We start from the raw sequence: 17,847 nt of genomic DNA, 5'->3' as shown, positions 1-17,847 counted from the left end.
ATCAACATGCTTTCCTTAGAGGGAGGAACATTCTGGACGCGGTTGCTACTACTCAGGAAGGTTTGTTTGCCATTCACTCAAGAAAGAGTGAAGATGTCATCTTCAAAATTGATCTTCGTAAGGCATACGACTGCCTGGACTGGAGTTTTATTAGATGCTTGCTTGCAAAGATTGGGTTGAGAACCAATATGATTAACTGGGTCATGGCTTGTGTTGAAGGGGTGAACTATGCTATTATTATTAATGGAATTCCTTCATCCTTCTTCCCAGCAGCTAGGGGTCTCCGCCAGGGATGTCCCTTATCGCCTCTGATATTCATTCTGGCGATGAACACGCTCAACCTCCATATCAACCGCCCTTTAAAAATATGCAGGGACATCTCTATCTCCCATAACACTTTTGTAGATGACAGGTAAAAGCATGTTAATGTGTCTCATTATATGGCAAAAGCAAAAAAGTATTCAAATGAAAAAAGATTAAAAAAAAAAATGAATATAAAAATATCAATTAAATGAGTTGAGTTTCATACTTGTTAATTATAAAAAATAGATGCTAAATTTGTAACAAAGCTAACTGAAAATAAATTTTGGTAAAAGCTATAGTGAAACTATTTAATGGGTTCAGAAAATATAAATAATGTTATAAAAAGCAAATACTAAATTTGTAAATAAGTCAACTCATAGTAAATATTGGTAAAAGCTATGTTTAATCACTCACAAAATATAAATAACTTTTTTAAATATGCAGGTTTAAATATGTAAAGTTAAATGAAATGATAAAACTCTTTAAAATATTTATATAGAAATAGAATTAGAATTTCTAGACAAATAATTTTATATATTATATTTTGAATAATATAAAATATGTTATTATAAAAAAATTTCAAAATTTCAAAAAATAATTTTAACATTTTGTTATATGTTATTTTCAAATTTCTATTAAAAAAAATGATTTTATAAACTTGAAAGGATAGTTTCTTGGGTCGCGGTTTTATATATATAAAATGATTATCATTTTTACTAGTATTTTAATAATAATTAAAAAATATGCTTACTTTTTGTTTTTAAATTTGTTTAGCAATCGTTAGAATGTTTACAACACATCTCTTAAAGAAATTGGAATTAAAAAGCATAAATCAATAGAGAAATGGGGGGGTCGCAGTTTTGTCACTACTTAAAAATTTATGTAAAATATTAATGAATATATTTTAAAGAAAATGAATAAAGTAGATAAAAAATATATATTAAATTTTAGAAAAAAATATGACATGAAATTGAATTTAAATTGACATGTTTTGTCTTCTTTTACCACCACCTAATTCTCGATGATTTTGTAAATTTAAGAGTAAACATTCCAACTCCATTTATTTTTATAGAACTTCTTTGCCACAAAAAGGGAAAAAGTGATACACATTAACATGCCATGTTATGCAGGTTTACTTGGCTATGCTTTCATGATATCCTCAGAATTTTCAGAAGGCTTCTGGTCTGCAAATAAACAGGGAAAAGTCTATATTTTATCATAATGAAATCAGCCAAGAAGTGGTGGACTGGTTATCAGCTCTGTTTGGTGTAAAGTCCCACTCGGTTAAACAAGGAATTAAATACTTGGGGTTCCAGCTTAAGGCAAATGGCTATTCCAAAAAGGATTAGCTGTGGGTTATTGATAGATATCACAAGAAGATTTCATTATGGGAATTTAGATGTCTTTCTCTGGCGGGTAGAGTAATCTTGGCTCAATTTGTGCTAAACCAGCTAGCTGTATACTGGGCCCACTTGTTCTTCCTTCCTGCGAGCGTTATTAAAAAAATGGATAAGATTACTACGAATGTCATCTGGGGAGGTCAAGCAGGAAGAAGAAAATTCCCTCTCAAAATTATCAGATATCGCTACTCCAAAGAGCATCAGAGGTTGGCAAGGCTCTATTATGTAAATCGTTGTGGAGGTGCATTTTCGGAGAGGGTTCCTGGAGCACGATTATTAAAAAGAAATATCTGGGTGGAAAGGATTTTTCTTTATGTTTCAGGGAAGGAAGGTTTGGCCCCTCCTATGGGTCATCAATCTAGAAAAGTTTGCATAGGATGGAAGGTTTCTTCTTGGAGAGCTTAATATGGAGGTTTCAAACAGGTAGTAAAATCCTGATCGGTTATGATCTTTTTCTGAGTGGAGACGTGGATATATTTGTGCCGGATGCATTATTAAATTTTTCCCACAGGAAAGGCTTCTTTTTTGGGGAAAGTTTAATTGCTGGGTGGCATGGGTCGATCCCTCTGTGGAAAGATGCTGGTCTCCTACAGATGTCGGACTCTATTGCCAAGATATGGGAGCCCATTAGGACGAGTCTCAGAACTGTTGGAATTTTCCGCTCGGAGGAGTCTGATGACATTATTTGGAAAAATTCAAAGTCGCTGAATTGTGTCAGAGTTAAAGAGGTTTATCAGATTTTAATTGGCAAGATGGGTCCCCAACTCAGTCCTATTTTTCCTGTGATTTTTTGGAAATCTGAATGCCCATCGAAATTTATTTTCTTTGCCTGGTTGTTGTTCCGCAACAGAAATCTTACCTGGGAAAATTTGAAGAAGCGGGGTTGGCAGGGTCCGGGGCGTTGTCCTATGTGCAGATCAGATGAGGAAAGCAACTGGAATTTATTCCTAAATTGTCATATCGCTCAGCATCTTTGGCTGTCTGTGGAGAATTAGTTCGGTGTTCAACATATGTCTCACTCCTCTATCTCTGACATGTTTTTTGGTGGAGCCAGCAGAAAGTTATCTGGAGGCCGCTGTTTTTAATCTGTCTATGGAGCTTCTGGAAGGCGAGAAACAACTCCATTTTGAACAGCAAAAATTGCTCATCTGTGGATATTTTCTCTAAGGTTGTGTCGTTCTATGAAAGCCTCCCTACGAAGGCGCCAAAGTTTAATGGAGATGCCCCCCTTTCAGATCCTCAGGAAATTCCTTCTTTCCCATGTGTGTTTTTCGACGGTGCTGAGTAGAGAGGCATCTGTGGTTGTGGGGTTTTCATTCTGCTTAATGATTCCTGCCATTTTAGTATCCATTGGAATGGAGGAAGGGGATCAAACTCTAAAGCGGAAGCTATGGCTCTTGCTGGTCTGTTATATTTTTCCTCCTTTCTAGACATCCGACCAGTATTGATTTTTGGAGACTCAAAGGTTATGGTGGACTTTGTGCAGAAGAAAATCAATATTTCATTGCCCCACCTCGCTGGCTGGGTGAACAGGATCAGGGCTTTTTGGGATGATATGAATGAGTCTTCTATAAATCACATTTGCAGGGCTCAAAATCTGAAGGCAAACTCTTTATCTAAAAAGGGTCTCTCTTCATCCCCTGGTTTATGGTTTGTGCAGGTTTTGTCTGAAGAAGATATTTTCACTATTCAGGAATTCTCCCCACCAGTTTTCTAATTTCGTTTAGCAGTCCTCAAACATGCTTTGATCTTAAGCACTTTTTTCATATAGCTGTTTTGAAGAATACTCTGCAGATCTTGTATCTACAGATAGGTGGTTTTATCTTTGCTATCTATTTCTGCATCAGGAACATGAACGACATTATCTTGGTGACTTGTTTCTCTCTAGACAGATATGGTCATATCTCAGAATCATATGTAATATGTATCTTTTTTCAGTCCCGTTATATTTCTTATATAATACAATATAGCTTTTTTCGTTCTGAAAAAAAAATAAATAAATAAATAAATAATAATAATAAAAACATTACTCCTGTTACGAAGATTTAATTAAAACATTTATCCTGGTTACGAAGATGATTAGCTCTGATAGATTTTCTTTTACTGTTTAAAACGATGGTTATACAACTTTAAACTGTTTTTAAAAATTATAGTTATACGAATCATTATAATATTTACAAATATTTGTTTTTAATTAAATTGGAGTCGGTTTATCCATGCATGTAATGGTCCACATAATTATGTGAAATTTGTATAGTTTAAATATGTTTTCATAATGATGCAAACCACTAGGTAGATATATTTATCTTATTATTCGAATAAAAGATTTGTAGTTTATATATATTTTTAACGATATTTATGTTAATTGTTTTTTAAATAATGATATATTAGATATAAGTAATCATTGTAATATTTACAAATATGTGTTTTTAATTAAATTGGAGTCGGTTTATCCATGGATGTAATGGTCCACATAATTATATGAAATTTGTATAGTTTAAATATGTTTTCATAATGATGCAAACTACTGGGTAGATATATTTTTCTTATTATTCGAATAAAAGATTTGTAGTTTATATATATTTTTAACGATATTTATGTTAATTGTTTTCTAAATAGTGATATATTAGATATAAGTAAATAGGTTGCATTAATACACAAACAAAATAAATAAATAAATAAAATTAGTGTTTACTTCAAGTGAAAGAATTAAAAAAATCTTTAACCTTCTCTTTTTTCTACATCTTTACTGGTATGAGCTCCTTGAAGAGGGTGGTAGGACTTTTCTCTTCACCAAATTCACCAAGGAAAACTTTCTCAAAGGGTTTTGAGTTGTCAATAGAAGTAGGGGGAAGGTTGCAGTACCAAGTCGATGCTTTGATTTTGAAGGTATAAGGGAACAACTTGGAAATTGCATCTTCATATTGCACACTCATGAGCCTTATAGCTAGATCAAAGTTCTTCATGTGATCCTCTAGGGTGCATGGTTTGTCGGGATCAAACTTAGGAAAAAGTATTTTAGGATGTCTGTGCAAGTCATGCATGACACCAACAAGATTTGAGGCCCTATGGGACATCCATACAGGGAAGTGATTCTAATTTCTAGCCATAGGGTAAAAAACTATTCTCGAATTATTATTATTATCAAAATCAAACGAAGAATCAAGAGTGTTATTTGATTAAACGATTGAAGGCTTTTGTGGAAAGAAAGCTCAACCAAATATTCTATCAAATCAACACCACCAACTTGAGAGACATTTATTTTGGTAGCTTTCTTTTAGGTAATAGAGAGGTTACATGAACTTGACCAATTTGCTTTGCATATGCAGAGTAATATGCCTAAGAGCCCTATTTACCACTATGTGATCATAGGATAGCTCCTTCCAACTTACTCTAGGCACTTCTTGAGGTGTGTTGGTGTACTCTTGTGTCCACTTTTTCAGTTGGTCCATGATGCTAAGGACGTCTTTCAATTGAGTGCCCCTCTCCTTCACCTTATCCCACATTGGGAGTAACCTTGCTAATATCTTGTACATTTCCTGGAGGCATGGATACACCTATTTTACCATATTCTTGAAAGCCTTGTGGACTTCAGTGACACGCATCTTATATTTTGCTAGTGTTTTTATGTCAAGAGTGCCTTAATTTCTATTATTAGCATCCTATTTTGTTGCTCCAATTATGCAATTCTTTCCTTCTATCTTACTATCTGTTCCAACATCTCCTTTACTTGTTTTCCTAAGAGAATGGTCTATCGACAAAAGCCATGGTCATTGGGTCTACCCATGTATCACATACCATGGCCCTCTCTATCATTACTGATATAGAGATAACTTAGGCACAAGCAATGGTTTTTCAATTTTCTCACCTATCATCATGAGAGTCTCATTAAATCTTAATCAACTATGATTCACTGCTTTTTTGGCCTTAGTCCGAGTGATAACTAGTTCGTTGATCGACAAATGCCCTCACTGGTAATTGAAGTTGATGTTTGAATGGTATCCACACCCATTTGGTCCCCCCTTGGGACTTGTTGTGATGTTTGGCTTCTTGAGCTATAACTTTTGCATTGTGCTTTAAGTTCCTCTTCTTGCTTCTTTCTTTCTTTCTTCTTCCTATGTGCTTTTCTTCACTTCTTACTCGTTCATTCTCCTAAGATCATCTTCTTTGAGCTTCTTCTACTTAGATATTCTTTCTACCTCTAGCTATGTGGCTCTCTTCTTTTTCAAGGCCTCTTTTGTAGTTTGAGGCTTGCCTTTATGTTTTTTGCATAGGTTAGGAAGAGCTTCCCATTCTGAACAGTACCTCTAAGTAGTTTACAATGCCTCTATCTTTTCTTCCTTTGTCCATGTCTCAAATTAAAATTCTCAGTGTACTTACATGATTGGAAATTATCCCTTATAACCAATCTGTCGTCATATCTATGAAACGACAAGTCCCTAAAATGAAAATTCATTAGGCTATCAACATTTGCTCGCACTTCCTTCATATCCTTAAGTGTGTATGAGTGGAGGTAAAAAGGCATTGAAGGCCAAGGTGTCTTCTTATCTCTAGAGAGTGCTCCTCCTACTCCCATAATTGTTTGGTATCCAATTTCTTGCAATACCACTTTGTTTATGACGAAGTGTGGTACTAGATAGGGGTGACTTAGATGCACCAAATACTCACAAATATGTTCCATCTTCCCAGACAAACCAGTCTCGAACCGCTTTTACAACTTGTCTAGCTCTTTCAAACATGCATGGTGTAGAGCAATTAAATAATACCTCATATAGAGGTACCAAGAAACAACACAATATTGAATATTCTGGAATAGAATGAATGGTATATCTAATCGCATAGTACCTTGTAGTTGAATATTCTGGAATAGAATGAATGGTATATCTAATCGCATAGTACCTTGTAGTATAAATGAATGGGATTTTCCTGAGGAGTCTATTTCCATCCCATTTTTTAGAATGTGTGATATACATAAAACTGCATTGAAGAGATGGGAGACCATGTGTAACTGAGGTTGCTCTCTTGCATTTGGACTTTATGCATCTCCAATATTTTCTTGTAAAAATCCAAACATAGTTTCCATCCAATTAGAGATGTTGCCAACAATAAACACAAAATAAATAAGAGACACCCATCGTTAAACATTTCCACATTGAGTATGTTATACAATATGCATAACATAGCTACTTTCAATCAATAAGGGATCCTTAGCAAATTGGTAGAGTACTTGATGTTAGATTTGGGCTTAAAAATCATTTTGTTGATCCACCAATTTTTCATTAGGTTTCATCGTTAAATCTATCAAGCCATTTGCATCAAGGAAATTCTCCTCAAGAGTCCTATTTTAGGTGTCAATGATCAATGGATAACCCTAGGAGGTAGGTGGAAACCCTTGACAGTGACCATGTTTTGTCAAGGGAGTTGGGTCGAATAGGGCCATCCAAAATAGACAAGGATGACAAGCTTTGATTGGTGCCACAATGAGATAAATTCCATTCCCAATGTTTAGACACAACGCGGTTGGTATAGCAAACAAGTGGAGCGAAAAGGGGTGAGCCCTATTCATCGCCCTACAAATTGCAAATTAGCGAAAATATAAGGAATTGTGTGTTTAACCAATGCGCTTTGAAACAAGTGGAAAGAAGGGGAGGAATCTTTCTTTGTGACATGGTGTCTCCATAAATGGATGGTGGTTAGACAATGCACAATGATTAGGATTAATAAAAATTAACAATAACATAGTGGAAGCCCCTTTTCATATCGTTTTACTTTTTGGCATGAAAGTGAAAGCAATTAATGGGTGGTAGTCATTTATCACTACGCATAAAAAAAATTATCACACCAAATCGCCGATAGATTCACTTTCTTAGTGGAGAGAGGAGAAAGGCCAGACTTTGATGCTAAAAACAGAGTTTGCTAGTGTCATTCTCCATGACATGTTGATGGGAAGGTGACTTTCTCAACAAGAGAAACATTGTTTTAGTTCAAAGAGAGTCATTTTCTCAACACTATGTCACTATGAAAGTGACTTCTAGTGCACTGTATAACTAACAAAATTACTTTCACTATAATGTATTGATGAAAATTTGGCTTTCTTGGAGAGCTAGTAAGGAGTATCAAGGACGATAGAAAACATTGAAACACGAGAATGGTTTTGATGGGAAAGGCCTTTGGGAGCTATGGAAGAATGAACATGAGATTCAGTGTGCAATGTGTGGAGAGGTAATTTCACCAAACCATGTTGCTAAGGAAATAACTTCTACTACATTGTGAATTAAGACTAGTTAAAGAAAATAACTTTTCAAAGTGATTAAATATTAGCTCAATTGGTCGAGTTCTCGTCGTTAAAAGCACCTTGTTAATGGGAGGTCAGAGGGTCAATTCTCCCCAAGCTCTCGAGGTTAGGCTCTGCTAATGAGTCGACAATAAGTGATCCATTCGAGTGGATCTATCACGATATTTTTGTGGACATAGCAATCGTCGATCTCCAATATATGTGAACTACACTTAAAAAAAAGCTCTAAGAGTTAGTTCAATTGGTCAAGTCTCGTCGTTAAAGCACATTTGCTATTGAGAGGTTATGAGTTCAATTCTCTCGACACTCTCAGGGTTACGCTCCATGATTGAGCCGGCGAGAAGTGATGTCTTCAAGGGAATTTCCTAATACAAATATGTCGTGAACATAACAATCACCAATATTCAAAGTCCGTGGACCACATAAAACAAAAAAACAACAAAAATCCAAATAATACCTCTAGTGTAAGTTAAGACTTATTCAAAAAAAAAACTGATTACACAATGTCTTCAAGGGAATTTCCTAATACAAATATGCTGTGGACATAACAATCACCGATCTTCGAAGTCCGTGAACCACATAAAACAAAAAACAACAAAAATCCAAATAATACCTCTAGTGTAAGTTAAGACTTATTCAAAAAAAAATTGATTACACAAACTTCAATTTCCGCAAAATAAATAATGTGACTCACCCAAAAAGGGGACCTTTTAAAAGTGGCTAGAAGAAAATGTCATTAGCGAAAAAGACTAAAGAAAAATTGTTTGGTCGTTGAACATTATTTTACCTTTTAAGCCCATTTACCATCGAAAACGTTTTAGAGACATATACCATCAAAATCAATAAATATATACACAAAAAATTCGAAAATTAAATAAATCAAACTATCCCACCTCTTAATGTATTTAAACATCTTAATTCCTGGGGCCTTCGGTTTTTTGACTCTCATGTTCCCCGTAAATTCGTGGATGTGCCTTTTTAATTTTCCTTTGTCGGTGCTAGCGAAGATTTTTGTCAATCACCGACTTTTCCCGTTATCAAATGTCTTTAAACATCTTAATTCATGGCATTGCGGTTTTTGGACTCTCATGTTCCCCATGGTTTTTGGACTCTCATGTTCCCCATGAATTCGTTAATGTGACTTTTAATTTTCCTTTGTCGGTGCAAGCGACGAGTTTTTTTCAATCACCGACTTTGCCCGTGATCAAATGTCTTTAAACATCTTAATTCCTGGCACCTTCGGTTTTTGGACTTCTCATGTTCCCCATTAATTCGTTAATGTGCCTTTTTAGTTTTCCTTGTAGGTGATAGCGACTATTTTTTGGAGTTGTCTCTAATGAGATTTTTTGGAGAGATTTTTTGGAGATTCTGGTGACGAATCCGGCAGAGGAAATTGAGATTAAATCATGATTGGTTGCAGTTAAAATGGTTTTTAATTGCATATTCTGATTCAACACCCTGAAAAAACTCCAGGGACGCTTTGATTGTGCAGAAACTAGTTTGATTGAGATTAAATCATGATTTGTTGCAGTTAAAATGGTTTTTAATTGCATATTCTGATTCAGCACCCTGAAAAAACTCCAGGGACGCTTTGATTGTGCAGAAACTAGTTATCAAACTTGCGATTCCAATAACTTACTACCGGATTTTCACCGAAAAAACCGGCCGAAAAGGCTTTGAAAAAGTCGCGTTATACACAACTAGCTATTTTTTTCAATTACGGACTTTTCCCGTGATCAAATGCATAAAGATATCCGGGCATTTAATACAACAAAAGTTACGAACTCGTGACCATGTTGTTTGAAAGGCTGTCATGTGATTTCAAGAGGATTTTCGAATTATTAATTGCTCTCTTTGTGCCAGTCACGCTTTCTGCGATTCGTCCTCACTTGGTTCTTCCAACAAAACCCCTAAACTTCCCCCATTGAAGTTTCAAGGTCTGAGAGAATTTTGCTGAGAGAATTTGAATGCAAATGAATGCCATCCATTTTCCATGTGATTTCAATAGCCAATGCCGTTTCAAAGTCCCCTAAAGTTGTAAGTCTGAAAGAATATATCAGTGTTGAGAAGGGGCGTAGCTACAAAACATTTGAGCCCTAAAATTCACTGACTCAAAATCAAGACCAGTCTCGGCTCAAATCTGCATTTGTTTCTATTCTACAGTATGCTGCAGCTAGATTTAACATGACTGTACATTTTCTTCTTCAAGAAAAAAATATCTTAAACGATGCTAACCATAGGGGCAACAAAATCGCCAAAAAAAAAAAAAAATATCAATAAAGATTTATATTCAACATTCAAAGAAAGAAAGACTAGAAGACTTACTCGCCATTTCTTGAGGCGCTCCGGTGTAGCTTTCTTGTGCGGGATATAAAAAACATCATCCTGCGTTTCGCCTTCGTCATAGCTGTGGTCAAATCGCTCGTAATTCTCACACGAAGGAGATCCTCTCGATGAAAATCTCCTCGGGTCCACGGGACCATTGGAACTCATGACAATCTTTATTTCCACGAGCAGGAGAGATGGCACACCAGTCACAATAGCACAAATTAGAGACGGCTTCAAATGTAAATCGCAGTTTGCCTTTAATTTTCTATCACGAAAGTTATAGTAAGACCAACGATTTCGGAGCAAAATTTGACGTCAAAGCACGATATGACTCACATTCCCAACCTTGCAATATCTCACTGCCTCGCGCACTTATAAATTAGGACTCGACTTTTGATGAAGCTGCACACCACATCACCGACAAGCCACGCGTTATTCCCCGCTTTGTTTCCGCGTGTCCACACCCACTTCGAGCTTTCCAAAGCTCAACATCTGTATCTGTAAACTAGGATAAAAAGGTCTAGTGTTCGAATCTCACTTAAGTGTTTTAATGCCGACAAACCCTTTTATGTCATCGCCCAGGACTGTAAATTTATTGATATTCCCCATTCTTTAACTCTCCATTTTCAGAACACAATTTCACTTTGCTTTTATATCTCTTCCGAGCAAGGAAATGCCAAACGAAACGCGTGACACGCAGCACTGTTTTTATGCTTTTTAATGGTACAAGTGCGCTTGCCTATAAATTAATCATCGTTTTTTACAAGATTGAGAAATATGAAGGTTCGCGGAACTGCACACCGATTTCGTCAGTATACGTCTAAAAGCTTAGGTTGCTTGTGAGGAGATCCACCCATTGCGTATGATTGAGGTTTTGGTAACCGTTTACTCAAACCCGTCAGAACTCTCTGTTCAGGAATATGAAAACGAAGGGAAAACCTTCCCCAATATTTTTCATTATAAGTCACTGTCCAAAGGATGACTCTTTTAATTTTAATACTTATAAAATAGAACATAAACATTTCCCGTTGCGGCAAGTGTACGAACCAAAAGGACGTCTCTGCAGTGCCAAATTAAGAATGAATAGTTTAGTGAGTCAAAGTATCTTGTCATTAAATACTATTTATCAATGCATTGCTCTTGTCGGTAAGAGGTTTGTACAGCATAAAGCACTTTAAGTTGTTCATCCACTAAGGTATGCTTTTATACTCCACACACTTCCTCCTAATATTTATAAACACACCTTTGCTTTTGGGTTCTTTTGCTTAATTTGGGTTTGTGATGCCCATAAATGTATACACTTTTACTTAATTTGGGTTTTTACTTTTACTATTAAAATTTTATATTTTAACATTTTTATAGTATGATATAATGGTTACGTAAAGATAGTCGGTTATGTTTTTTCAATCATAATTCACATCATCATGGTTACCTTTAGTTTTAAGATTTTATGATATACCATCTCCAAAACACTCCTAATCAAGCAATTGTTATTTTGAAAACTTTCCCATTATATTTATGTTAATATACAACAAAATGTCTTTTCTTAATAATATAATAATAGAAAAAATTTACCACTTTAAATATTTTTTTAATAATATTTATATTAATAAAGTACCAAAAAAACTTTATAATTTTATTTTTTATTTGAGGTATGGTAATTAGTCAATGTCTTATTTTAATTGTATTTTAGTGGTTGGTAAATGTCTTACTTAATTTGCTATTCTTAATATTGAATATTGTTTTTACAATATGTCCAAATCTTCCAAATAACTCTTTTGGTTGTCATTTTATCTAATCAGTGTTATAATAGGGTTTTTAATTGTATTTTAGTGGTTGGTAAATGTCTTACTTAATTTGCTATTCTTAACATTGAATATTGTATTTACAACATGTCCAAATCTTCCAAATAACTCTTTTGGTTGTCATTTTATCTAATCAGTATTATAATAGGGTTTTTGTTTTATTTTTATTATTAGGAAATCAACTCTTTTAGATTAAAAATGTTATTGTTTTTTAAATTAAAATTGCAAAATTTTTTTCCAAAGAAAATTTCATAAGACCTTACTCTCTTCTCTAAAATCTACAAATGGAGGAAACTCAACTGCCAATAACAATAATTACTGGTAAACATATGACCTTCCTATCCACACACTATTGTGGATCGAGATACAATCGAAGAGTGACATGCACCGCTTATAGCGTGGATTCTAACTTAGAGGTGTTCAATTATAATCCGACACACAGTAACTTCACGCCACTGGCTTTTCAACCAAGCGCAATGACCAATTGTGTGAATCAATGGTATGAGTTGAAAAGATGATATAATAAATTATGGGTTGGATTCTTATAGACAACACAAGATACTTATTGAGCAAAAACATCTCACCACGCTAACAAAAGTTACACTTCTGCTAAGATGCCACAAGTGTTACAGGGCCTTACACATAGCCCCACTTGGTTTTCACAAGAACTAGTGTAAATATGGGAAAGCAACCATAATTTTACATGAGATATTAAATGGGTGAAAACACCTCACCATGCTACATAAATCAAACATCAATGAAGAGGTTACGTGTGATAAACTAAGTCATGCCTCACCTACACTTCATTTTCATAGTCACTAGTGTAAACATGTACAAGCAACCATAGTGTGAACATTTTGAGTGGCAATAATAACACTTTACACCCACTTCTTTTCATAGGCATTAGTGTAAATAACAGTATCATTATTAGCCAAAATCATAAACAACAAACTCTTATCATATAGGGACAAAGTGGAAAACTATGAAAGAACTTGTCTTGGCATATAATGTGCAGTAAAATATAAAAACTTTTGTAGCATTTGTAATTGTATAATGAATAGAGTTATTAATTCCCTTTACTCCATACAAAGTATGTTCATAACAATCTTTCTTCTTTACTTCTTTATAGGGATTTCAGATTGAACTTGTCTTTACATACAATGTGTAAATAGAAAGCGACAGGGTTAAAGATATAAACTTTTGTAGCATTTGTAATTTATATTGAATAGAGTTATTAATTCCCTTCTCTCTATATAAGTTATGTTCATAACAATCTTGCATATAATGTGTAAGTAGAAAATGTCGTCAAAGATAAACTTTTGTAGCATTTTTAATAGTATAATGAATAGAGTTAAAACTTAACCAACAATTGTGATTAAGGAATTTTGCAAAACCCTAGATGAGAGTCTTTGATGGTGACAAGCTCGAAAGAGGCTCCTCCCCCTCCCCTGGAGGAATGAATGCCCTTCCAGGCCCTAGTTTGGATTTACCTGCAGGTTTTTAGCCAACAACCCTAGCCTTCACAGATCAAGCATTGATTAGGGAGTTTACAAGTATCTAGCCATTGCCAAAATCCATGGAGTTATGGTTGGAAACAACCTGGAAACCTCTAATGAGAGGAAGCATACCTCTAATGGGAGGAAATAGGGTTGTATGCTTACGGAAATGGGAAATTGATATTGGGCTAATAAGAAAAATTGAAGTAAATTACTCTTAAGCATAGAACATACCATTGTTATATAAAATTAACAAAATATTTTAAGTATTTTGGGAATCCCAATTTCCCGGAGCCACAAACCTAGAAGACTCGGATGAAGTATTGCAAAAGTTCAAGAGGAAGATACAATCATGGGGAGCTCAATGGTTGAATGCAGGAGGGGAAATAGTACTAATAAAATATGTTCTCTCTTCTTTGTCAATTTATATTTGTTCTAGACTTCTAGCTCCCAAAAGCATGATAATGCAATTGGGTGCCTAGTTTTTGGAAGGGTGGTGAGAGTAATGAGAAGAAGTTCCATTTAGTGAACTAGCATATTGTTCGACTTCCTAAGGATCTCAGAGGTTTGGTTATCAAATATCCTCATTTTATGAATCTAGCTCTTGGTGCTAAAATAACGTGCCATTTATTCTCATATAAAAAAGAATGGTGGAAACATGTCTTTATTCATATTTACTTCCATTGAAATAGCATTTTTCATATTGAGAAGGCCACTTGCACAAGAACGGGTTCTAAAAATTGGAAGTTATGTAAAGCAATTGCATACATAATCACTTACAATTTAGGTTGGCAAGCTAGAAATGGGAGTCGGATAAACATATGGAAAGAGAATCTCACCTAGCTGGGACCACTGGGAGAGCACTGAGACTTCCGAGAGCTAGCTAATTGTATGAGAGAGAAAAATATCATTAAACATTAGGAGATTTCCCATTGGGATGATCAAGGAATCTAGAAAAGGTGGAGTTGTGACGGCTTGCCGCAAAACCTTGAGTGTCAATGGGAGATTTTTCTTTGTAGCCTTAAAGGACTAGCTCCCCTTGATCGCACAAAGGGGGATCAAAGAGTTTGGTTGGCCAACCCACATCCAAATTATTTAGTCAAGGAAAGGTATGATCAGTTAGTTAAAACATGGCCACATCCCGCTCCTTCCTCTTTGTGGCATAAGATCTGGAATAAGGGTGGAGTCCCAAAGGTGAACACCTTCTGTTGGTGCATGGAAAAATTTGAAGTGTTGAAAATCTCAAGAAGAGATATATTAAAAGCTCTTCATGGTGTGTTTTGTGTAAAACAACTGAGGAGGATATCCAACATCTTTTTTATCAATGTATGTTTACTTTGAAGGTGTGACAAGATGCACTTGGAAAGGTGAGTCATATATAGGGTGTTCCACATAGTTGGGTGATATGTTTGATTTTTGGAAAGCTTGAATGCCATGGCCAAGGAAACCATCTTCGTTAACTACCTCATGTTGGATGGCACTCCCAAAATGCATTTGTTGGATGGTGTGGTTAGCTTGAAATAGTGTCATCTTTAAAGATAATTATCTAACTATGGCTACTATTGGGAATAAAGCTTTGAGTCTATTATTTAAAGCGATCTCAGCAAGAGCATTCAATGATGTAGATCTGGATGACCTCACTCCAGAGGAAAAAGAATGGATTGCAGTGGTCAAGCCTCCAAATCATGTTTGCAACTTCAGTAATCGTCCTATGTAGCAAGAGAATTTGTATCAGAATGGATCCATTGGAATTTGTGAAATGACAAGTGGATACGAAAATTTATTTCCTATTTTTTACGGCGCCTTGAAAGGCAACCTAGGGTCAATGAGAGCAAGAGGGGTTATGCTTTTCCCTAATGAACAAATGGAGATTCAATTTGCATGGGGTCTTAGCGTCGTGACAAACAGCCAAGCAAAATATTTGGCTCTTTGGGAAGGTCTCAAGCTAGGCATAACACGATAAAACCCAAAGATCACAATCATTGGAGACTCAATGTTAGTGGTTAAGAAAGTACGAAAGGCTAGGAAATCCATCTACACGAACCTCTCGTCAATTCTCCAACATATCACTCTTCAGTTTCAATTGGTTGAGGTGATTGACTTCTTTCATGTATACTGGCAAATCAAGGAGTTTTGTGAGAACAAGGAATTTTGGAAATAAGGAATGAATCTATTATTCATTTCCATTGCCATGAATATAATCATTAGAGTGTGTTGTGTTCATCACCTTCGTTGGCAAGGATGGTAGCGATTTGGATCAAAGTGCCAGAAATGAATAATTTCAGTGATGCACTCATGGCAAGTCGATGACCATAAAATAAATCAAGAATGACAAGACCTCGAGATTCAAATGGAAACATGAGGACCCAACAGAGTGAGCCGCATGGGAGTTGGAAGGAGGGACAATTAAAGCCCAACGAAGGTTTCTCTTAGGATGTAGAGATAATTCCTTCGACATCCTTCTCCATATCTAGATTTGTTCATGTGGCAAGTCAAAGAGGATCTACCAAGACGATGCCATGGATTTGGAAGAGATGGGAACTAATTCCCAAGACTTGTGGCCTCGAAAGCAGTTGTGGAGGCTGTTTCTCTGTGTTTATAAGTTAGATGAAAATGGGATGGAAGGCAACATGCAGATGCTAGAGATTGTTGATAGAATTCACTTGTAGTCTAGAACTCTATTCATAAATTGGATCCTTCCGCAACCTCAATCCATTGAGGAGGCTCAAGCTCATATGAATGATCTGACAAAGAGATTGGTGGTTTCTGTGGAGCAAATGTTGGATGCAATGAAAGCATCAGGACCAAAGGAATGTGTTAAAGGAACTGGAAACACGGGCTCATGTGGTGATGCTAGAAAATGAGCTCATGCAACTGATGTTTGAAAACATGAAGCTCACATTGGAAAGCAATATGGTCGAGAAGTTGGAAAATGAGAAATGCAAGGAGGGCATAGGATGTCAGCGGATTTGGACTCCATGCAAGACACTTGAGGAAGTGAGCACAACACACACTGAAGTTTGGAAGGCAAGCAGAGGAGGGCAAAGTTGAGGTGTGGAAAGCATTAATGGAAGGTGGAGCTTCAACTCCCTAATTATGTGGCTCTGCCTCTTTCATTTTGTTATTGCATATATGTGCTTTTGTTAGGGGTATTTTATAGGGTTTATAGCATAAGTGTTATTAGATCTGAAATTAAAAGTTTATACATATGTAAGAAGTTTGATTTTTGGACATGTCTGGTCTGTTAAGGCATGGAACTGATTACATTTTGTATGGGTAATGAATCCAATTCCAGTTTTTTATTTTAATATTAAAACCCCCTACTAGTTCCTATAAAAATAAAAAATAATTAATGAGTAGGAGTTATTAATTTCTTTCTCTCTATATAAGGTATGTTCACAACAATCTTTCTTCTTTACCTCCTTGGAAAGAGTTAGTTGTTAAAATTTAAGAAAATGAACTTATGACCTTTAAAAAAACACATATTCTTAACCATTAAACCCACTAAAGCCTTCCATATTTAAACTTACAAATTCCAATGCACTGTACCCTATCCTATCCTATCCTACCCTACACAAATACCTCCAAAACACTCTACCTTATCCTACCCTACACAATAACACACAAATTCAATACACCCTACCCTATACTACTACAAAGAACAACTACTTAAACCCACTAGAAACTTGCACTTTCAACTTGTAAATTCCAATGCACTTTACCCTATTCTATCCTACCCTACACAACTACCTCTGAAACACCCTATCTTATCCTACCCCACACTAGTCCAATGCACCCTACCCTATACTACCAAAGAACAACTACCTTCAACATACGCTGACTACCCTATCCTATCCTATGGACCCTATCCTATCGTACCCTTCGACATATGCTGACTACCCTATCCCATGGACCCTATCCTATCGTACCCTACACGACTACAAAGCACCTCTCGACGCATATCACATCCTTCCTTTCGAGTATTAAACACTAAATTCAAGATGATAACGCACTTTTCCTTCTAAGTATTTTACACTAAATTCAAGCTGATGCCCCAACTTGCTAAGCAAAACTTAGCATTCCAGCACGTTATTAATCACATTATTGTTGTGTTACCTCTTTACAGATTACTCAAAGCAAAACTCGTCTTTACAGATTACTCAAAGCAAAACTCCTCACACTCTACTCTACCGACAACTTCTTGTGGGTCAGCGCCGGGC

General features: G+C 35.7%; 1 protein-coding gene across 9 annotated transcripts in view; it reads right to left on the bottom strand.

The window, feature by feature from the left end:
• The window catches only part of LOC149241464 (calcium-transporting ATPase 5, plasma membrane-type-like), a 314,590-nt gene that overhangs the window by 119,098 nt on the left and 177,645 nt on the right, over window positions 1–17,847 (bottom strand). The window contains exons 1-2 of one of the 9 annotated variants that reach the window (XM_089373978.1): window positions 10,663–10,938; window positions 10,324–10,497 (exon numbers count right to left, since the gene is read on the bottom strand). The exons of 7 other annotated variants lie outside the window; for them this stretch is intronic. In XM_089373978.1, coding sequence (XP_089230104.1) covers window positions 10,324–10,491 — 168 coding nt within the window. In that variant the 5' untranslated portion in view covers window positions 10,492–10,497; window positions 10,663–10,938. Of the gene's footprint in view, window positions 1–10,323; window positions 10,939–17,847 lie in introns of those variants that run through there. One more of the 9 variants, XM_089373977.1, reaches the window with a different exon arrangement.

This window comes from Pinus tabuliformis, chromosome 8, assembly GCF_031772625.1.
Source record: "Pinus tabuliformis cultivar Carrire ecotype Pingquan chromosome 8, CPIR1, whole genome shotgun sequence".
NCBI lineage: Eukaryota > Viridiplantae > Streptophyta > Pinopsida > Pinales > Pinaceae > Pinus > Pinus tabuliformis.
The sequence above is the reverse complement of the archived record's forward strand: the minus strand, read 5'-3'. Positions and strand labels throughout refer to the sequence as shown.